At 35.9% G+C, this 23252-nt stretch overlaps 2 protein-coding genes across 2 annotated transcripts in view; both read left to right on the top strand.

Moving 5' to 3' along the window:
• Positions 1-2447: 2447 nt before the first annotated feature.
• Positions 2448-14473, top strand: NDUFA5 (NADH:ubiquinone oxidoreductase subunit A5). The gene is made up of 5 exons (XM_037512514.2): positions 2448-2517; positions 2817-2861; positions 7514-7630; positions 8330-8395; positions 12494-14473. The coding sequence occupies exons 1-5, from the start codon at positions 2497-2499 to the stop codon at positions 12593-12595; spliced, it is 351 nt and encodes a 116-aa protein (XP_037368411.1). The 5' UTR covers positions 2448-2496; the 3' UTR covers positions 12596-14473.
• Positions 14474-17071: 2598 nt separating this feature from the next.
• IQUB (IQ motif and ubiquitin domain containing) overlaps positions 17072-23252 on the top strand; it is a 32776-nt gene continuing 26595 nt past the window's right edge. The window contains exons 1-2 of the mRNA XM_037519519.2: positions 17072-17242; positions 21524-21957. Coding sequence (XP_037375416.1) covers positions 21528-21957 — 430 coding nt within the window. The 5' untranslated portion in view covers positions 17072-17242; positions 21524-21527. The remainder of the gene's footprint in view (positions 17243-21523; positions 21958-23252) is intronic.

Genomic DNA, 23252 nt, shown 5'->3' with positions numbered 1-23252 from the left:
TTCATCCCCTGATCCAAGATTGCCATTAGCACGTCTCTTTATCACCACCTCCTGGAGAAATGACTACATGGTTTATGAAGTCACCTGACTAGAAAACAGAGGCAGTTTTGAATATTTAATAATGTCTCTATATTACAGGATTACATTGTAATGGGGAAAAAACCCCATATATCAGAAACGCAATTACCTGATTATACTTTTTAGAAGTATCCATAGCATATCCATATCCATATGGATATCCAAAATATCCATATTCATTTTCACAGAGAGAAAAGAAGAAAGGAAAAAAATACAAACTGTTTTTTAAAAAAATAAATTTTATTTTTATATTCCCCATACAATTGCAATCCCCTTATTTTGACCCCAATCCCTCCTTTCCCCGCCCTCCCCCACCACCCATGGAGTGTCTCTGGTTCATAGTTGTTTGTTGATTTTGATTTTCACTTTCTTATAGTTGTTCATTTTCCTGGTCCCTTATTTAAGTTTTCTAGATTCCTGCTATGAGTGAGACCATCTGGTATTTTTCTTTTTCTTTCTGGCTTATTTCGCTGAGCATGATCCCTTCCAGCGCCATCCATGTTGCTGCAAATTGCATGTGTTTATCTTTTTTGAATGCTGAGTAATATTCCATGGTGTATATGTACCACATCTTCTTGATCCAGTCATCTATTTTTGGGCATTTGGGTTGTTTCCAAAGCTTAGCTATTGTAAATAGTGCTGCTAAAAACATAGGGGTGCAGGTGTTCTTTGGAATTGATGTTTCTGTGTCCTTTGGGTAAATACCTAGGAGTGGAATTGCTGGATCATATGGAAGCTCTATGTTTAGTAGGTCCAGAAATCTCCACACAGCTCTCCATAGTGGTTGGACCAGTTACAAACTGCTTTTTTAACATGACTGCAATGACTAGAGATACAAGAAATGGTTAATATACAAACTATTAAAATTTTATTTTATTTTTTATTGAGGGAATGTTTGTGTTTTAGAGGTAAAGGATCTCTCACCTCTTTGTTTTTCTTTTTTGTTGGAGATGAAACTGCAAAGACATCTCTGAAGCCTACGTCATGGAAAGTTTCGCCTATGTATTTTTCTAAGTATTTTATGGTTTCAGATCTGACATCCAAAGTCTTTTATCTATTTTGAGTTGACCAATTCTATTCAATTGGCCTACGTGTCTGTTTTTGCTGTAGTAATATACTGTTTTGATTCCTATAGCTTTGTGGCACACTTTGATGTCTAAGTGTGTGATAGAGTCACTTTTTGTCAGAATTGCTTTGGTATTTGTGGTCCCATATGAATTTCAGTAATGTCTGTTCTACTTCTTGGAAGAATTCTGACAAAACTTTGACAGGGATTGCAATGAATGTGTATATTGCTTTGTGTAGGATGGCCATTCTAACATTGTTAATAATTCTAATCCACGAGCAGGGAATATCTTCCCATTTCCTAGTGTGTTCTATTTCTTTTAGCTTTATATTTTCTTTGTATATAACAATATGTTTTAGATTTCTTTGTATACGTCTTTCACCTCATTTATTAAGTTTACTGCTAGGTATTTAATACTTTTATATATAATTGTAAATGAGATTGTTTTCTTGATTCCTTTCTCTTTTAGCTCATTGTTTGAGTATAGTAAGGCAAATGATTTTTTTTGTCCCATTGACTTTTCAGCAAATGCCTCTTTAACTCGTCACCCAGAATTTTGGCTAGTTATTTCCTCTTCCCTGCCACCCTTGTGCTTGGCACAAACCTCTTTTAGAACACTCCCTACTTGATTTATTAATGCATGTCATCATCATTGTTCTGTGAATTACAGGATATGAAAGGCTGTCTTACACATTATGTCGTAGTAACTGACACTTAATGGGTGTTCAACAAAAGTTTATGGAGGTGACAAGTGGTATGGTCTGGTATCACTTCACCTGGGAAAATAAGAAAATGTCTGATGTCCTTTAGTAAGCGAAATAGCAAAGGGTTGCCAGGGAAATGGTCTCACACTGCACACTACTGCTGTGGCTTCTAAGAGAATACAGATATTCTAGCGCTACGAATTAATTTTTGCAGCTACGAGATCACGTACATGAAAGCGCCACAATCACCTGCATTTTACTACTAACTACCCTGAGGGAGGGAGATTGAAGAATTCGCCGAAGATTAAAAGGAATGCAATTTCCTAGGGTTTCGATACCTCGACGTGCGCCTCACAATCTCTGGGCGCACATCAATGAGGAACGGTCAGGAACCCAGACCAAACAAATCGAACTCAACATTCGCCCCAGAGCCTGATTGAGACGCGCAGGGACTTACTGCACATGCGTGGTTTTCCTCTGGGCGTGGGAGGAACCGGCATTTGCTCTGGTGGAGACCGGGAGGCGAGCGGGCGCGGGGGTGGGGCCACGCTGTTTCCAAGGTGACGGCGTGGCGGCCTCGGTGGTGGATTGAGCGGGTCTGATCAAGGTTCCCAGAGGGCAGCGCGTCCTCAGCTGCTCGGCGCTGTCATGGCGGGTTTGCTGAAGAAGGTGAGGAGCCTGGAGGTCACTGCTGGAGTTTTGGACTGTGAGGGTACTCGTCCCGCGAGTGCATGGCCCAGACTTGCCCGTGCTTTTTGGGGGGCTCTTTCTGTTCTGCTTACAGGGGTGATCAGTTTAGTGGCTCCACTCGGAGTGATCAGTTTAGTGGCTCCGAACAAGCTGCACCGAGGGACGCGTAACTGGTTTTCGACCAGCTTTAGCCCGGGGAGTGGTGATTTTGCTTTTCTTTAGCGTCATGAACTCAGAATTGCTGTAAACAGCGTGGATCTTGTTTTGTTTTTGAACAGACCACTGGCCTTGTGGGATTGGCTGTATGTGACACTCCGCATGAGGTACGTACCTCTTTTCTTTCTTGATACCGGAGTTCTCGAAGAAGACTAGAACCTTACGACCTTGTTTGTTGAAAGGCTAAGGGGATACGTGTTTTTTATACCCAAAGTTTCAATTTAGTGTGAGCTCCTCACACAAGAGAGATATTTAATTAATGAACCGTTGCCGCGTCTGTTCCCCCACCGTCCCCCTCTCTCCCCGTCTTCTTCTTTATAAAACTTTTCTTATTCACATTTTCCGTGCCATTCTACTGGCTTCATTTGTATTTATTTGAAAGCCCTGCCAAATCACTGTCTCCATTTCCCATCTTTACCCCCCACCTCTCGGTTTCTACCTAGATGTGCTAGATTACATACACTTTTGCTGACCAGCAATATCAGTCTAGCAATTGCCCCCATTTGTTACCAGTTTTCCATTCTAGTAGGTCTTCCTCATCACTAGACATGTTTCCATCTAAGCAAAAGCTGAGAAAACCCTTCTCCATCCTCTCTTGATAATCCACATTTTTCGCCCTCCCTTTATAGATACCCCCCCCCAAAAAAAAAAGAATGATCTGCACTTAACTGTTACCAATTTATCTTAAATTCTCCTTGAACATACTCCAATCAGTCTTGGCCAGACTTTTCAAGGTCATCATGATCTCCCTGGTGCTAAATTCAGTGCTCATTTCATGTTTCTCATCTTAATTGACCCAATGATAACATTTGACACTGTTTCCATTAAGTACTTTTTCTTTACTGTGTTTCAGGAAAAGCTTACTCTTCTCCCCCCACCCCATTACTTTTTCTTGTCTTCTTTTCTGGTGGTGCCGCATTTCCCCATTTCTGTATTTTGGAGTTCTATGACTTAGTTCTTTGACCTTTACTCTTTTTGTATTTGCTCATCCCAAGTGTCTGGGCCTCATCTGATGGCTTTTAAATACCACCTTTACACCAAATACTGTTAGATTTCCAATCAAGCATTGACCTCTCCCTTCATTAAGATCTTGCCTATTTAATTGTTTAGTGGCTATTTCCACTGGATGTCATACAGGCAACAAACTTAACATGTCCAAAATTGGGTTCCTGATCTCCTTAATACCTCTCTTCTATAACCTTGCCCATCTTAGTGAATGACACTGCCATTCTTCTAGCTCAGGTCAGAAACTTTGAAATCATCTTTAGTTTTGTTTTGTTTTGTTTTTTTCATTTGGTACTTTAATAAATACACTGGCTTCTGTTCTCAAAAAGTATCCATATTTTGACTACTACTCATCACTTCCTCTGCTAATAACCCTGTTCTCAGTCACCATAATCACTGCTGTGGATAGTTGCAGTTGCTTCCTGACTGCCTCCCCTTCCTTCAGCTTGCCTGAGTTTTGTCTTTTTTCATCTTGACTAATTAACCCTGCAGTAGTTTCATCAAACTAATTAGCCCTCAACATAAGTTGAGGCAGGTTACTCCCTCCCTCAAAGTCCTCCCTTTGGTTTCCATTCATTCTTAAACAAGTCCTTCTAGTGGTCCTCTCTATTCCTAGTCAACATTATTTTGACTTATCCTCTTTTCTCTACTAGAATGTAGGTTTTCATGAAGGCATCATTTTAAAAAAAAAATTGTTCACTGCTAGAACTATAACTAGGCATGATATGTGCTCAGTGAATAATGTTTTTTTGAATAAATGTTTTATATCCATGAGTTAATAGTGACTTAGACGATCTAAAACTTTTTTTTTTCCTAGACCTGTTTCTTCTACTGTGGGCTCCATTTCTCTTAATGCTATCAGTATTTTTCCATTCCCTAGCCTGGGGAATGTTGCATAGTTGCTGCATCATAGTTGCTACTTCCTTTACTCTTATATCTGCATGTTCATTATATAGACACATTCATTAAATAGACGAGTTCTTTTCTATAACAGCTCTGCAATCTGGCCTCTCTTCTCTATTCCTGCTGTTATTACTGTAGTTTTGTCCCTTGCTTTTGTTTACAACACCTTTGCACTGGCCTTTCTAACTATTGCTTCTTCATCCTGTCCTTTTTACTTGCTACTACGAGATTAATTTTCCTGAAATAGATTCAGTTACATAACTTCTCTAAATCTTTTAATTGCATACAGAATAAAGTCCCAATACTTTAACTTGGCATGCAAAACCACTTAAACAATCTGCTTCATTTTTGTCCAACCTTATAGCCTAAGCATTTCCCATTGTCTTTTGTTTTAGCAGCGTGCTATCCAATAAAAATAAAAGTCACAAATGTAAGCCATGTTTGTAATTTAAAATTTTGTAGCAGTCACTTTTTAATAAAGAAAAATATAAAAGTTAATACTGTATTTTTAGACCTAACATATCCAAAATGTTGGATATGTTAGGTCTAACATATAGTAAGATATTAAAAAAGTAGTATTTTATAGTTTTTCATACTAGATTTAGTTAGTATGTATTTATTTACATTTATAGCACATCTCAGTTTAATACTAGCCACATCTCAAATGCTCAGTAGCCATATTTGGCTAGTGGCTCCTATATTGGACTACACAGATCAAGAAAAATAGAACTATATTATATACTGATTCCTTTATAATCCCTGTATTTTCTGCCATTCAACCCCATGTATGTGTGCTATATTTATAATCACCTTTTCCAGCATCATTAAGTGTTCAGGTCCTACCACACTTCTGGTCTCTCCGTCTCATGCTGACTTTTCTATGAACTCTGCTGTGCTAGTTACCAAAGTGACTTCTCTGTACTCTACAGAATAATAATGCTAACTCTTGTTGAAAGTTAATGTGTGCCAAGTACTGTTTAATTTATACAGCACCCTTTGAAGCACATATTAATATCTCCATTTTACAGATGAGGAATGAAAGCTAGAAGAGTAAGTAACTTGTCTAGTACAACTAAGAATTGAACCTGTGTGTATCAGGCAGTCAAGTTGTAGTTAGCACATTTAAGTATTGTCTCCCTGCTCTGCGTCTTTTCCCACCCCTACTACATGCACACTTATTTTATATTTTATGGTGTTTTCCAGTTTTTTGCACACTTATTTTATATGTTATGGTATTTACTATTTTTTTTTCTTTTCTTTGTTTTATCCTACACGACCTTAAACAATATGGGGGTGAAATTGTGTCCAGTCTATGTGTATATCCAAAGAACTCCTAATCTACTATTGTGTATAGGAGTAGTGAGGAGTACATATTTTATAGAAAAAAATGAATGATCTTTATATGAAGAGTTCATATACTTGTAATTATTGAATACTGGTGCTTACATGCAGGTGACCATGTCTTGTATGCCTGCAATAATGCTTTGGCATAATGATTAATAACGTCTCCTTTTACTGTCAGAAGTGTCCCAGTTTTTATGATTAATTAGATGTTCACCGTATTCATAATATTTTTTTTATGATAAATTAATCATCTCTGATTCTCATCTGTTTTCCTCCAGGAACAGATGTTTTATCAGGAAAGATTAAAGTTTAAGTCAAATTTAAAATTTTGAATCAGATTAAAGTTTTATTTTATATTAAACATTGATATATGTATTACATGTATAAGTAGGAGAGGATATGAATAAAATGTATAAAGTTTAAATCAGATTAAAGTTTTTGTAGTAACATACTTGTTAAGGAAGTATATTCATTGTATATTTGCTAAGAAAAACATAATGAAAGCAACATACAAGACAGATTGCGCAGATGGCTGCTTAGAGGCTCTTACAGGTAATCTTTACACAAAGATTACAGAAACAAAAAGGGAACAAATAATTAGGACCCAAGTCTTTTGACAAGACCTTTCTATTGTCATATCTATTCCTAAAATTTAGAAGAAATGAAGCTAAAAATAAAACCATAAATTCAGGCTACATATTATCTGATAATATCTAAAGTAATATAGTAAAATACCTTATTATGGAACATCATATTCAAATATTTAAATAATATCTAAATATGCACACTACTTTTAAGAGTAAGATTATTGAATACTCTTAGGATTTGTTTATTCATATATGAATTAGGTATTAGCTCCAATGGATTTTATATAATTAAGCTAAAACTTCAAATTAAACACAAAGAAACAAAAGAAATTACTTATGTATATTTATTGTTATATTTAGGAATTGTTTTTACTATCTACTATTACATTTATTATTTAGTAATCATTAGAATCTGCCATTACAACTTTTCACCATGTGATTTTACGTTGTTTTTTTGACAACAAAAACTACGCTAAGTCAAGCCATGGCTAAGGGGGACTGCTGTTCTTGCTTCTTTGCACATGTGTTTTCCAGTAGCAGCGAGTGCAGATACTACTCTACTGAACTTTTAACTTCACTGTGTTTTCGTATAAGCTGAGCAGAGAGTCAGTTCTCTTGTTACTTTTCTCTATTTAGCCTTTCAGTGAAATTTTCAGTCAAAATCGTAAGTGTAAACGCTAAAGTATTATGACTACATTTGTTAAATTTGATCACACTGTGTACAACTTGCACATACAGCATACTAAAGAGTTTCCATTATTTATATTCACTTTTTTTTCTAAATAAGGGGGAAAGATAGAGCATAGATATGCAGAAATTACTTTTTAAAAGGCGTTTATTAAAGTAATCTGTATTTTAAAGTATTTCATTAAATGTTTATATTTTAAACTATGAAAATTTACTCTGATTTGTCTTTTCAGAGGCTAAGAATATTGTACACAAAGATTCTTGATGTTCTTGAGCAAATCCCTAAAAATGCAGCATATAGGAAGTACACAGAACAGATTACCAATGAGAAGCTGGGTATTGTTAAAGCGGTAAGTAGCTGACTTTATTTTGTTTTCTTGGATTTATAGTATCCAATGCAGTATTTCACAAAAAAGAATCAGTTGCTTAATTTTTTCATATGTTACACACTTTCTCTTCTTATTTCTATTCTTCATTCTTTACATATTTGTATTCCATCATTCCTCCCTTTTATTCAGTAGAAAGTACTTTCTACTGGAGTGGAGGAATAAAATAAAATCCTTCCCCTAAGTTACCATGTAGCTGTTTTTTATTCTCTCTTCCCTATTCAGTCCTTTATTTCTCTTTTACTTATTATACATACATTAATTTTCATCTCTTTCTCTAGTTTCCAAGAAGAATGAAAGCAAAACAACAATAAAATATGTGTTGTATCTAAAGCAATCTGTCAGAAATAACTATTTTTTAATAGTGCTTTGCTGCAGAAGAAAGAGGATCAAATTACTCTCTTAAGTACCAAAAATTATACTGAGCATTTTCATGGACTTTGTCCAACAAAATTCCCGTATTGAAGTCCTAACCACTGTTGTGTCTGGAACCTTTAATGAATTAAGGTTAATGAGGTCATAATGTCACATAAACTTCTAAGGCATGGAAGTGATGCCTTTGTGGCTGCCAATACAGACAAAAATCTCTGTCCTATAGGATAGTGAAATTGTTATTGTGCTCCCTTGTTAAAATGTTTTCTCTTTTTCCCCCTTAAATTATAGGAAACAGATGTTAAAAAATTAGAGGATCGACTTCAGGGTGGTGAAATAGAAGAGGTGATTCTTCAGGTAAAAAAAATGTTGAATATTTACATATTTGACTTCAAATGTTCAGTGGTACAGTGTGCAAGACACAAAACTGACTTAAAGAAAGGACAACTAAATACCTTTATATCAACTCAACTCATCAAATATGAGTATTCACATATAGAAAATACTTCTATTGTGTATGTCAGTTAGATAGTCATCATATACCATGATTTTATGAAGCTTCTGTTGGAAATTTGGAGTTTGTTACTCTAAATTTAATCAGCATGTCCTTACTAGCCTTACTTCAATTCAAATAGTAATATAAACTTACTGTTGTTTTTTTTTTTTTTTTTTTTTAATATTAAATTTTATTTTTATATTCCCCCATACAATTGCAAACGCCCCATTCTGACCCCAATCCTTCCCCTCCCGCCCCCCACCCCCCAACAAGTGTCTCTGGTTCATAGTTTTTTGTTGATTTTGATTTTCACTTTCTTATATTCATTTTCCTGGTCCCTTATTTAAGTTTTCTAGATTCCTGCTATGAGTGAGACCATCCGGTATTTTTCTTTTTCTTTTTGGCTTATTTCGCTGAGCATGATCCCTTCCAGTGCCATCCATGTTGCTGCAAATTGCATGTGTTTATCTTTTTTGAATGCTGAGTAATATTCCATGGTATATATGTACCACATCTTCTTGATCCAGTCATCTATTTTTGGGCATTTGGGTTGTTTCCAAAGCTTAGCTATTGTAAACAGTGCTGCTATAAACATAGGAGTGCAGGTGCTCTTTGGAATGGATGTTTCTGTGTCCTTTGGGTAAATACCTAGGAGTGGAATTGCTGGATCATATGGAAGCTCTATGTTTAGTAGGTCCAGAAATCTCCACACAGCTCTCCATAGTGGTTGGACCAGTTTGCACTCCCACCAACAGTGCACAAGAGTTCCTTTTTCTCCACATCCTCGCCAACATTTGTTGTTGCTAGTTTTTTTAATATGTGCCATTCTCACTGGTGTGAGATGGTATCTCATGGTAGTTTTGATTTGCATTTCCCTGATTCCAAGTGATGTTGAACATTTTTTCATATGTCTGTTGGCCATTTGCATTTCCTCTTCAGAGAAGTTTCTTTTTAGCTCTTCTGCCCATTTTTTGACTGGATTATTTTCTTTGTTGTTGCTGAGTCTCATCAGCTCTTTGCAGATTTTTGTGATCAGTCCTTTATCATTAGTGTTGGGTGCAAAAATGTTCTCCCAGTTGGTGGGGTTTCTCTTTGTTTTTGTTATTGTCTCTTTTGCTGTGCAGAAGCTCTTTAATTTGATGTAGTCCCAGCTGTTTATCTTTCTCTTCACTATCACTGCTTTGGGTGATGTGTCTGTAAAGATGTCTTTGATGTGCAAATCCCGTAGTGTTTCGCCTATATTTCCTTCTATGTATTTTATGGTTTCAGGTCTTATGTCTAGTTCTTTAATCCATTTTGAGTTGATTTTTGTGTATGGTGTGAGGTAGTGGTCAAGCTTCATTCTTTTGCATGTAGCGACCCAGTTTTCCCAGCACCATTTATTGAACAAACTTTCTTTGCTCCAATGCATAGTCTTTGCTCCTTTGTCAAAGATTAGTTGACCATAAATCTGTGGGTTTATTTCTGGATTTTCTATTCGATTCCATTGGTCTGTATGTCTGTTCTTGTTCCAATACCATGCAGTTTTGATGATTATGGCTTTGTAGTAGAGTTTGAAGTCTGGGAGTGTGATGCCTCCATTTCCTTCTTTTTTTTTCAGTAGAGCTTTGGCTATTCGGGGTTTTTGGTGATTCCATATGAATTTCATCAATAATTGTTCTATTTCTTTGAAGAATGCCATTGAGATTTTGATTGGAATAGCATTGAATCTGTATATTGCTTTTGGTAGGATGGCCATTTTAATAATGTTTATTCTTCCAATCCATGAGCAGGGGATGTCTTTCCATTTCTTTGTGTCTTCTTCTATTTCTTTTAACAGTGAATATAAACTTACTGTTGTTTTAATTGTTTTATCTTTTCATATACAAACACTTATTTAAATATGGAAAAATAGATGTTTTGAATCGTAAAGTTAAAATGTACATTTTAGTTTCAACTGTTGGAACAATCAACCAACTTAACATTTGCTGGAGAAACAATTTTCACTTTATTAGTTACATTTAATATATTAAGTCCTAAATTACTTTATCTGAGATTTTTTTTCTTCTCCCTTATTCTATAGCCACTCTCTGTCTCTCTCTCTATATATATATGGAACAAAAAATTAACTTTTTATGTATTGCCCATACTTTTTTTTTTCAGTTTTGCCTTTTGTCTACAACTGAATATTTTTCCCATATGTGAATTTTTTAAACTTTTTTATTTGATCAAGTCAAAATTTTTATTTGATCGCTACCCCTTGGCAACACCTCCTCTACCCCAATATTTTAGGCTTGGAATATTTTCTCCCTAAGGGATTGATAAATAAATGAATATTCAATTCTATTTCATTTAATTCTTATATTTTCTTGCTTTTTAAAAATATATAGCCACGTTTCTTTAAGTTTCTTTATTTAGCTAAGGTTATAAAGGATATATTGGGTAGTATTGGAAACTAGGGAGACTTATCACCAACAGACATCATACACAAGTTGGAAACAATTATTAAAGGTCCTGGAAAAAGAATTATGGCATTCAGACAGCACTTTTATGAATGTACACTATTCAGTCATTCAAAGGCCTATTTTCCTAGCCTTTCTCTGCTTGCCAGGTCAACTATGATACTAGATGTAATGTTAAGGGAATTTGATGCAAATTTCGTGTTGATGATTTCTTCCTGTTCCTGTAGGTAGTGGCTACCATATTGGACAGCCCGTTTCTGGAAGGATAGTATGAAAGGAATAAAAGGAAAAAAAGGACAATGTGTCAAAAGCCAGAGAAGCAGGAGGAAGTTGACAACAGGGATACATGCTGCCATGTTTAACTTTCTGAAGTTGGACAGACTTCTGTAATGTTTTAGACTAGATACCTTCCCCACACCTCATAATGCTTTGGGGGCATAGAGAAATCATGATTTCCAAGAGACCTAGACCAGAACACAGGGGAATAACTATCCTCAGTTCTTTTAAATCAATATTTGTATTTTCTCATTTCAGTATTAGTAAATTCTACCCCTCAGTTTCCATTAGTCTCTTTTATTGTTTGTATATATTTTAAACTGTTGCTGCTAAATTTTGATTGGCTGTTTTGCACCACTGACATAAAGGAAGAATTGCCTTTTTACTATAGAATTGTAGCCTCTAATAGAGTTTAAGCTCTTACTCAGTGTTGAATGCCTTCTTCGATATGGTGACATACATTAAACAGTGTCCAGGGTTCTCATAGGACTTTTTGTTGTAGGGAAAAAAAAATGTGAGATAAAAAGATTCCTAAAACATACTTGTTAAATATGTTATAAAATGTTTTTGAGAGGAAAAATTAAATACAACAAAACCTGGTTAAGGGCACTAATTCAATCAATCAATAAATATTTTTTATGGCCTATTCTTTTATATTCCACAGGTCATTGTTTTATAAAATGTGGTGCTCAGGTGATTATAGGTCAGGTGATTACGTGGATTGTGACTAGCATTTACAAAAAAAAAAAAAAAGCTGTAGAAAATAGTGTATTGCAGCTATCAGAGGTAGTATTTTTAGTTTAGTCTTGTTTTAGTTACATATGTGTATTGTGGATTCCATAGTAATATATTTTTGTTTTACTGTTTGGCCATGGTAAAATAATGTTTGCAAGCCACTAACATAGATGAAGAAACATACTTGTGAGCCTCACAGAATTTGTAGTCTAATGGTGAAGAAGACAATTAAGATTGAAAACTCACCAACTAAACTTTTGGACACTTTAATTGCAAATTTTAATTAAATGGAAGAAATCAGAAGACATCCTTTCTTACTCATGGTGATTTTGTAGCTGTGAGAATTAAAGTAATTTAATTAATAATGTTCAGTGTTTGATGATATACAGTATATTATGTATTAATATGAAAGCAATACTCTAATAGTAAAATTTCAGTTGTTAGCTATGATAGAAGTCTACCAATCTACATAATCAAATTATCTTTTTAACAATTTTTTTTCAATAGGCTGAAAATGAACTAAGTCTGGCAAGAAAAATGATACAATGGAAACCATGGGAACCTTTAGTGGAAGAGCCTCCTGCCAACCAATGGAAATGGCCAATATAATGACATGTGTGTTGATGAGAAACTGATGCAATTAAATGTTCTGTTAAATTTAAAATGTTTCCATATTATTGACATCGTATAATCAAGAAATCTGATACAGAAGATATTTAGAAGATTTGTTAATATTGAAGATTATGATAATAAGGACACATAAATCAGTTTTTGACTTATAAAGCATACATTGGAAAGATAGTATTATTTCATTATTTCAAAGATAGTATTTCTTTAAACAGTTTATGGGAAGATCTGAAAGTTAATTGGAAAAATCCCTATAAATTTTCAATGCAGAGGTCATATTCAAAAGAGGAAGTGTTTTAGTGGCATCTTCAACAAATATATAGGTGATTATTTCACAAAAAGTAGTTAAGAAACAAGAGTAAAAAGCATCAAAGTAGAATTCATTATAGCAGCCGAGAACTTGATTTGGCATTTAAAAGAGATTTCTTGTTTAAAGTGGTATTTGGGGAAACTTCCCCTTTTTTTCATTTAAGACTTTGCTTTGTGGCCCTTAACCTATGTTTTCTTGATTAACTAAACTACCATTAAAATAAAAGTAGAATTTCTGTGAAAGAAGACACATTAAGTTCCTAAAGTTTGCCTGTGATACAGATAGACATCAAAACATATTTGTATAATTATATCTTCTAAGTGGGATCACTAGTTTTCACTAAGTTTCCAATATAAATGCTGCTGGCTGTCAAAAAAAAAAACCAAAAAACAATGTTCAGCATGAGAAAAGAATTGTGCTTTTCTTTTTTCTAATATATTTCTCCCCCTATAGAACTGTAAGTTAAATGCTAAATAAATTGGATTGAGTTACCTTTTAGCAGTCAGACTGCAGGAAAGCTCCTGTTGGGAAAGTGGGAAAAGCACTAGAGGGTGAGTCAAATTTTCATGATTCTGACAACCATAATAAACTCAGTGACTAAGGTGAGGAAAGTTGTTGAGCTCATAGAATGGCTCACTTTCTGCTCTAGAAGAAGTAGGATATATACCTTCCTTTATAGTTCTAAACATTTTAATGTATAATACTTTGCTTTAATGTATAATACTTTTATTTATTGAGGTCAAAATATATGATCCTAAAGCATGTTTCCATAAATACTTTCAAGGTAATTTTTTAACCATTTTTTTCAGGTCTTTGGGCATACTTAAAAATGGAAAGATGGCTTGATATGTCTGTCATACTTTCAACATCACTTCTCATGATTCTTGGGCATCTCATATATTTCACCAACAGAACTTCTGTGGCTATTAGTAAAAGGGGCCCTTACTAATGTTTGCATTAGTGATGCTAGTCGTAACTTAGTGGTCATCATAATAAGATAATCATATCTAGTGTTAGTGTTAGCTAGGCACTGTTGTAAGTATTTGACTAATTTCGCTCACTAAATTTGCCCCACAACTCTTAAGAATGAAATACAGCAAATTATCTCCATTTTTCAGTTTAGGAACCTAGAATGCAGTGTGAGTAGTTCTTCCCTGTAATTATTCGACATGGGAACTCGGGAGAAACTGAAGCATAAGATGGTGTAATAACATACCCAAAGTCACATAGCTAGTAAAATTTGAACCTAGGCAATCTTGTCCAGAGCTCATGCATCTAACATGTTATTTATGAAAATTCTTGGGGTGCTGTCACGGCTGCCTGTACTCTCTGGGCTGCAGCAAGAGAACCTGGATCTTACTTTCTTGACTTTTCTATCAAAGTACCTATAAATAGGTATGAACAGAAGTAGTTAACTATATAGTTTTGTGTGATTTGGAATTTCAAACACTTTTGTTACTTATGGTTTCAGAAAAGGAACTATCAATTTGTATTGCCAGGCTCTTAACAAGCTCATATTTGTATTATAATCCAAATTTTATCCATACAGATGAAGTATAATTTTAAAAGTATAATTTTATGTCCATGTTTTTCTAAATTTTAATTTTTTTCTAATTCATTCCTTATATCAAGATACATTTTTTTTTCAATCTGAAAAGAGTTTTACTTAGCCTTTTTTTATTGTGGAAAATTTCAAATACACATAAAGTAGAAAGAATAATACAATGAAGCTCCAGATGCACGTCACCAACTACCCTAATTATCATGTGGCCAACTCTTCTACTATATGTTACGACTGGAATTATTTTGAAATACACCCCAAATCTATAATTTTCCTTGTTAATATTTGAGCAGGTATTCCTAAAATATAAGGACACCAAAAATATGAAACCACAATATCATCATTCTGGACATGTGAGACATGTCAAGAATCTCAAGAACCCCCTCCATCTTTTTCTCCTTGTAATTAATTTGCTGAATAAACCAGATTGTTTATCTGGTAGAATTTCATACAGTCTAGAAGCTGTTGATTCTATCCACCTGGTTTTGGGTCCAGAATTTTAATCCTATCAGGGTTGTGTATCAAGATATATTTTAACCTGAAGTAACAATGGGGAATACTTTGAAATGAGTGATTCTATAACGCCACTAGGTGGCATCTTTGTAAAAATAACACATGAACAAAAATGTATAAAAAACAAAGGTAGATGTTTCATGAGAAGTAATCAGTCATTTTAGGCAATACATCCTAAGAAAATGCATCTTTTTATTATAAAAAGTAAAATGGAAAAAATGTTGTAAAATTACTTTTCCACTTTGAAAATTGAGTTTTTTCCTCTTGGTTGTTTTTAGCTTGCATTTATTTTGTATAACCAAACAACTGTATTTGTGTGCGTGCATGTTTTGATGTGCTAGTAGCCTTTCCAAACTGCATAGATTACCTAGAAAGCCTACCAACTAAACGAGGCTCCTATGTAAGATGAGCTGTGTAAGATCGTTTCCACAGCAAAATATAAATAACAAAATATGAACATATGGTGGGTATCACATCACATTTAACACTGAACGACCTGAAGTTCTCTACCACCAGGTTTTCTTCTCTCCATCTCCTACCACTATTCCTAAACCTGGTGTTTTCATACTTCCCTAACATGAAGAACAATAAATAAATTTTTAGAGAGGAGAACTAGAAAAGGTTAAGTATTTAAACTTAGCTAGTCGAATTCTCATTACTAGTAAAATTTAAGATATGTGATGATTTTTGAGATGGGAGGGGGGAGTGTTTGGAAGAAGTCGCGCACCTACATACCTTTAATGATTTACCCATTAAAGACTAACACTACTGATTATCTGTATGCCTCCCACCCCTCCTTACTCTACTCTTCATGGGGATTCATAAAGTGGTTTAAATGCATTTGATTTTATTTAAAACATTATTAAAACAATTTTTTTTAAGATTTATTTATTTATTTTTACAAGCACTGGGTACAGTCAGAAGCACGGGAGGGTGAGAGAATTCACCAGAGCCAGAGCGGGGAGCAGAGCAGGCAGATGGACCGAAGTACACTGCTGAGGGGAGCAGCGGTCGGCAGGAGAGGTCTGTGCGCCATGTGGGACCCTCCTCTGGTGGCCGGGGAGCAGCCGGGGATCGAACCGGCGCTGCAGAGGGTGCAGGCAGCTTCACAACCCAGCGCTCAACCGCTGCGCCACCGAGAATTTTTTATTTGAGCATATATTTCCTATTTAACCTAGTAAGTTTTAAAATGGGGTGCAGATAAAAGCACTGGGAGTTAATGAGATGAGAATCCAATTTCAGAATGGTATAAAGGAAAAAAGACACTGAAAATTAGGCAAGTGCCTGGCCTATTTATAACATTTTAATTTTATTGATTGGTCCTTCTTGAATATCAGTGTAAAGCATAGCATAAAACTGGTTTAAAATCAAGGCTCAAGTCAGACCACTTGGGTTTAATCCTGGTTCCTGCCATTAAACCTCTCTGAACCTTGATTTCCTCAGTAAAATAGGGCTAATCACAGTTCTTTAAAAACATAGGGATTAAATTAGAAATATGTGTAAAAAGTGCATAGCAACAAATAGTACTTAGTAAATATTAGCTATTGTTAGGAAATGATATGAACTTTACTACTTTTACAACAGGAACATAATATAATGTGTTATGTTCCCTAATAATAATGCTTTTTCGAAAATCTCAATTGGAAGAATTTATAGTGATAGGAGAAATAAGAAAAGCCTCCTGACATAAAAGGAAAATTATTTAATAACTTCCGTCTCCCGTTCCTCTCTGGTTGCCAGGAAGCGAAGACCTAAGTCCAAAGGTTAAAAACAGCATGTACTCTGGTACCAATATTCTTTGTCAATACCTTCATTCTCACTACATATTTATATTTTCTCTACTCCTGGGAGTTGGGTTTTGTTTTTTTTTTTTTTATAAGAGTGAATTGCTGTCTGTTTAGACTGGAGAATTGTTCCCCTTTACTAGCGTAAATGGGAGGGTGGTTAGTGTCCCACCTACTTTCAGATGCAGGTTAACTGAGAAGTAAACCCTCTCCCCTTCACCCCGCCCCTCTCCCTGCCTCATCCCTTGATCACACACACACACACACACACACACACACACACACACACACACACACACACACACACACACACACACTCCTCAGCCCAGGGAGGCGTGATGGGAGGGGCGCGGCGCGGTTGCTAGGATACATTCAGCAACTGAGAATCCAAGTGAGTGAGGACGCTGCTGCTTAGGATCCCTAGAAATCGCTTTGGTGGAATAGCTGCGTTTCCTAGTCAGGTAGGAGACCAGCTTCTGCCCACCCTGGCCCTTAGACGCCCTTGAGCTGGGGGCTGGCGTTGGACCCCGAGGACCAAGTGCTTGGCGCTGATCTGGTCTGGGTTCTGGGTGCTGCTTGACTCGTGGGGAATGTTCCTCCTTTACTTTAAAACCATTGTGAAACTTCCCAGCCTGGAGTGATCTGCCTTTTCCCTCCATCTGCCCTTGCGCCCTGCGTTGCAGATAGAGGGTGAACAGTTTCCACTCTAACCCAGGGGAACTCTCCAGGTTTCCAGCTAGCAGTTTTGCTTTTTCTCTTGATTGAAACATATAATATGGAGCCTTTAGAAATGACGTCTTCACTTAGCCTAATTCATCTGAGATTTATCCATGTTGTTCGGTTTGTTTCCATGTTGTTCTATATCGTTTGTTAATTTTTATTGATGAGTAGTATTTCATTTTATTTTTTTAAAGATGTATTTATTTATGCATACAAGAACTGGGGTACAGGCCAGAGGTGGGGGGGTGAGAGAAATCACCAGAGAGAGAGTGGGAAACAGAATAGGCAGATTGACTGAAATACACTGATGAGAGGAGCAGTGGGCAAGTCAGGAGAGGTCTGCTGCACCATGTGGGTATCTCCCTGGCTAGGGATCGAACTTGTGCTGCAATGGCTACAGATTGCTTCATAGGTTGCATCTTAACCCCTTGGCCACCAGGGAGGCCCAAATATTCCATTTTATAGTTGTATCATATCATGTGTATCCAACCCTCAGACAAGAAATATTTGTGTTATTTCCTGTGTTTGATAATTAAGAATAAAATCTTCACAAATTTTTGTGTACAGCTATTGTGTGCATGAAGTTTTCCATCCACTTGGGTAAAGGACTCAGATTACTTGGGCATATAAGTGTATATTCAATTTTAGAAGAAAACTGACAATTATCCCAAAGGGGGTACCGATTTTCATTTCCATCTTCAAGGAATAAGAACTCCAATAGTCTTCACACTTCCTGTCACCTGCTATGTTGAGTTAATGAAAAAAATACATACACTCTTCTAATCAGCGTGGAGTGTAATTTCATGACTTGGAGTTGCATTCTCTAATAGATATTGACAGTGAGCATACTTTCATGTATTTGTTCTTGGGACTAGGACTAGAGTGAGGCCAGTGAAGCAACTAGGTCCAAATTTTTCAGGAGGCAGACATGCAGTGTAAGACAGTGTAACCACTTTTGCCTTACCCTAGTCCTAGCTTTGCTTATTTTCCTTTAAATAATGACATTTAATAGGTTGGGGAGAAGAAAGCAATCCTGACTAAAGTTGAAATTTTTTATATGTCCTTTTATTTAATGTCACAGTTTCTAAGAACCTATCAGTGACTTTAAGTGAGAATTTGCTGTATATTTTTTGGTGATGTGTCTGTTTAAATCTTTATCCATTTTCTTACTGTTTCTTACTGATTGACTTTTTAGAGTTCTTGATGTATTCTAGAGACAAGTATTTTATCAGATAGGAGTTTCACACACACAAAAAAAAATCTCTTCTACTTTTCTTCTTGATGAACAGAAATTCTTGATTTTGTTGCTGTTGCTGTTTTAGAAGATGTCATCTTGGACATTTTGGAGGGGAAGATGACCCCCTAGATAAAAACAAAACATTGCCCTCCAAAAAGGACAGATGAGTATGTTCCTAGGAGTCAGGGCTTCTTTATGATATGTTGTGTACTCAGGTCTGTAGGCTCTGTTATGGGAGTAATAACCAAATGTGGGATTCTTTGTCGTCCGGTCTAAAGAGATTTGTTTCTTGAACTTTAAGAAAATAGACTTTTCGGGGCCTCCCCGGTGGCGCAGCGGTTGAGCGCTGGGTTGCGAAGCTGCCCGCAGCCTCTGCAGTGCCGGTTCGATCCCCGGCTGCTCCCCGGCCACCGGAGGAGGGTCCCACACGGCGCGCAGACCTCTCCTGCCGCCCGCTGCTCCCCTCAGCAGTGTACTTCGGTCCTTCTGCCTGCTCTGCTCCCCGCTCTGGCTCTGGTGAATTCTCTCACCCTCCCGCGCTTCTGACTGTACCCAGTGCATGTATAAACAAAAAAACAAACAAACAAATAAATAAAATAAAATAAAAAAAATGCCTCTATTAAAAAAAAAAAAAAGAAAATAGACTTTTCGGGCGGGGAAAGGAAGGGCTTGGGGTCAAAATAAGGGGGCTGTAATTGTAAGGGGAAAATAAACATAAAATTTAAATAATAAATAATTAATTAATAAAAGAAAATAGACTTCATTCTGTTTTTCTCATTTCTCTTTTTCCTCTATTGTTTTAAGATTTTAAAACTTTATTTCAGTTATTAGTTACAATTAAAATTTAATTACATATATTTAACTTAATAATGTCTCGGGTTAGGAGTATCATATCCTTCAATTTTCTAAAGAGAATAAGGACTTAAGGAAAGTGTAGACTCATCTTCCCTTCCCAATTACTATTATTATTGTCTAATATTTCAAGTATCTACTAGTTTATTGTGTTGACACAATATTTGTTAGGTTGTCTTTCCTTCCTACATTTCAGACTTCTGTTGGGATAATTTTTCTACCTCAAGTGTATCCTTGAGAAGTTCCTTTGAGCAGATATCTTAGTGGTAACTTACTTGTAAATGTTTCTTTGTTCTTTTTTGAGAGATCCTTTTGCTTGCTATGCAATTCTAGGATGATAATTATCTTCCTTTAATTAGTCCATTGTTACCTTGCTTTCTGTTTTTGTGATGTCTGTAGTGATTTTATTTTCCTTTCTTGTGTATTAATATCATCAAATTAAAATAATTTAAAACAGTAACTATATCCTTTATCACTAATTGCTTTTAGTACATTATCTTTGTCTTTATCATTCTATAATTACATTACAATATAGCTAGCTAGAAATTGTTTTGTTTTCCCTATGAGCAACATATTTATGTTGTGCTTCCTGCAGCATCTGTGAATCCATATTTTTCATCAATTTTGAGAATTTCTCGGCCATTATCTTTTAAAATATTTCCTCTTCTCCAATCTTTCTATTTTCTTCTGAGATCTAATTTGACATGTGCTGGGGCTGGCAGACTAGGGGCTGGCAGACTTTTTCTGAAATGGTTTTCACAGGCCATGTGCAATCGTCTTGCATACTCTTTTTTTTTTTTTTTTTGACAATACAAATCCATTCTTAGCGCACAGTGAGATATATGCTTAGCAGAAAAATATACTAGACTTTTTCTGTGTAGCTATTAATCTCTCATATTTTCATATACTTGCCTCTTTGCAGCATTCTGTATAAAATCTTTTAATCTTCCAGTTTACTAATTCTTTCTTCAACTGTCTTGAATACTGCAGATTTATTGAACTCATTGAATTAAATAATTATATTTTCATTACATATATTTCATTTTGGGGGAAGTTTGCCATCTAGTAAACTAGAGAACCTCACTAAGGTTAATTTTTTCTCCATAAGGATTTTTGCTTATAGAGGAAGCCAGAAATACAACTTTTTTACTTCACTACTATTCCAAGGTTAAATCTTGCCCTGCTGTTGTCACAGAAATCTGGTCTCAGGATCACTTCCCTTTCCCTCCACCACTTCCTGGCTGCCAGCCTATACTCTGCTCTACTTGTTCCTTGTTGCACTGATCAGATCTGTCTGTCTCTGTTTACTCTGGGCCACCACAGCCAAAGTCCCTTTATGTTATCAAACCATCTCCCAAACCCAAACTTTTGGTTGCTAGTAGTCAGACTCTAGTTAGCTCCAAAATCAACCCACATTTGCTTGTTAATATGTTTGTTTTGGTGGCAGAGGTCCTTGGGGACATTTGCTGTAATTAGGGAAAATATAGGTACTTCAAAATGTGTATTCTGCCCTAGGGATAGCTGCTGCCAGGGGCGTGGAGCTTCTGGTCATTTGTAATGTCCTGATTAGTTGTATTTTTAGGAAAAAAAATAGTCACTCAAAAAAGCCCTCCATCACCAGGCACTCTTCAGTGAATAAGGAATAAATGGCACTGTATTTAAAAGTATTTTTCAATATATTCTTCACAGATCATTTCTCTCAAGTTTATGGTGTTTTGAGGTTTTTGTTTTTGGTATACGTTTTCACTTTCTGTAGTGATTTTGTTGATATTTAGCAAATATTTTTACCGGATAACATTACAAAGATAATCTACATTAAAAAATTAATTACCAATAAGGTAAGATATTATGAATATTATACTAACAATGAATTGCATGCTTGGTGTAGAAATTTTTGTGTATGTAGTGAATGTGTTTATTTTTCTCAATTCAGGAAAATGTCTCATCAGAAGGAAAATGCTAATGCTCAGAATGTAGGTGATGCATCAGAAGAAACTGATAAAGCTTATGAGGCTATCAATATCCCAGTTTCCTCGGTAGAGATTCCAGAGTTAGATCAAACTGGAGACAATGCATTTGAAGTGGAAGCATCCAGCATGGACGATGAAACATATGTTGAGGAGCTCAGAGAACAAATAGAGTCAAGTCTGTTTTCAAATGATGAAGGACAATCCGGCCGGTCTGTGTTATCCTATGAAGGTTCTGATAGTCTGCCATATTATCAAAATCAATATGTAGCTGAATATGAAAATGTATCGCAGTCAGACAGTCAGTATTCACATTCTGTTGTCACTATGCCAATTATGGATGACATAAAGTATCTAAAGAAATCTTTGAAAGCAACAATGAGAGATTCTGTAGCAACAGGTATTGCCTCCAAAATATATAGGATATTTCTTTTTCTCATTTTAAGATTGATTGTGTTCTCTTATGTATTTTTGCTTGAAGATTTATTTTATATTTGTCATTACTTTCCCTTTTCTTCATCCACTAAACTTCTGTAGCTACACTCCTCGAATCTCTGAACTATCTATGAAGTATCTCTGTTTTTCAGCGTCTACTCTACCTTAATAAATGAACATTTTTACATTTTAAGATGATATTTATCTGTTTTCCCCCAAATAAAGGTGGTTTTAAACATGGTTAGGTATGTTGCACAATGGTGGACAAATATCTCTCATTATAGTTATTTTTAAGTACATACTTAAGTACATACTTATGTTGATGGCATTTAGGAGTTAATACTACAATGTTGATAACAAAGCAGAGGGTGACAAGAAGAAGGTTACGCAGAGAACCATTCTGCTGGAATGGTTAACTGATTGCTCCTTCTCTTTCTTGCCCATTAATTTTGGGAGACTTTCCATCCATAGGATAGAGAACTAGGGTCATCATTTAACAACAGCAGCAGTTTATTTTGGCTAGTATAATGTATATTCTGAATTCACTGGGATAATTAGTCCTGGTGTGAAGTATCCATACAATTAAGGAATGAAATGGAAGAAGCAATTAATTAAGCCCATTTATCCTGATTGCAGCTGGTATCCCTCAGTTTTATTACTGAATATATTTGGTATCTGTAAGGTAAGGAAAAAATGTCAGGCTTTTCTGCCCTCCCGCCATCAGGATAGATGATGGATCCTTGTGGTCCTGAATGCATGCCTGATGGCGGGCACCTGGAATAGGGTGTGGGCAGATGTAGATAGGATTCACCTGCGCTAAGACTGTGCTTTTAAGGGTGGCGTCACGAGGACACCAGAAGAAGCCAAGAAGCCGAGAACCAACAGAAGCCGAGAGAGAAGCAGAGAAGGCCGGAGAGCCCAGATAGAGTGAAGAATTGCTGGGGGGCCGGTAGCACCCTCGCTTGCTGTGTACCGGGTAAATCCCAATAAAAGACCTGCAAAAGCCACTGAGGACTCTGACTCCTCCTTTACCGGGTCTGCTGGATCCTAGAAAACCTGCACCGTGTCCATTCCTGACCCTACAGTATCCATTGTTGGATATTTTTTGATTCCCTGATACTGTGGCTCATAAAAAACATATTGTGATTTAAAAAATGTCTTGGTCCTGTACTTCCTCAAGCTCACAAATTCTTTAACAAACACCTCCCCTTCCGAAAGCTTAGGAAGTCAGTGCTGTGAAAATTTTAAATATATTATTCA

The sequence above is a fragment of the Talpa occidentalis genome, unplaced genomic scaffold (assembly GCF_014898055.3).
Source record: "Talpa occidentalis isolate TD23 unplaced genomic scaffold, MPIMG_talOcc4v2.1, whole genome shotgun sequence".
Classification (NCBI taxonomy): domain Eukaryota; kingdom Metazoa; phylum Chordata; class Mammalia; order Eulipotyphla; family Talpidae; genus Talpa; species Talpa occidentalis.
Note: the sequence above shows the minus strand (reverse complement) of the source record. Positions and strands in the feature narration are given on the sequence as shown.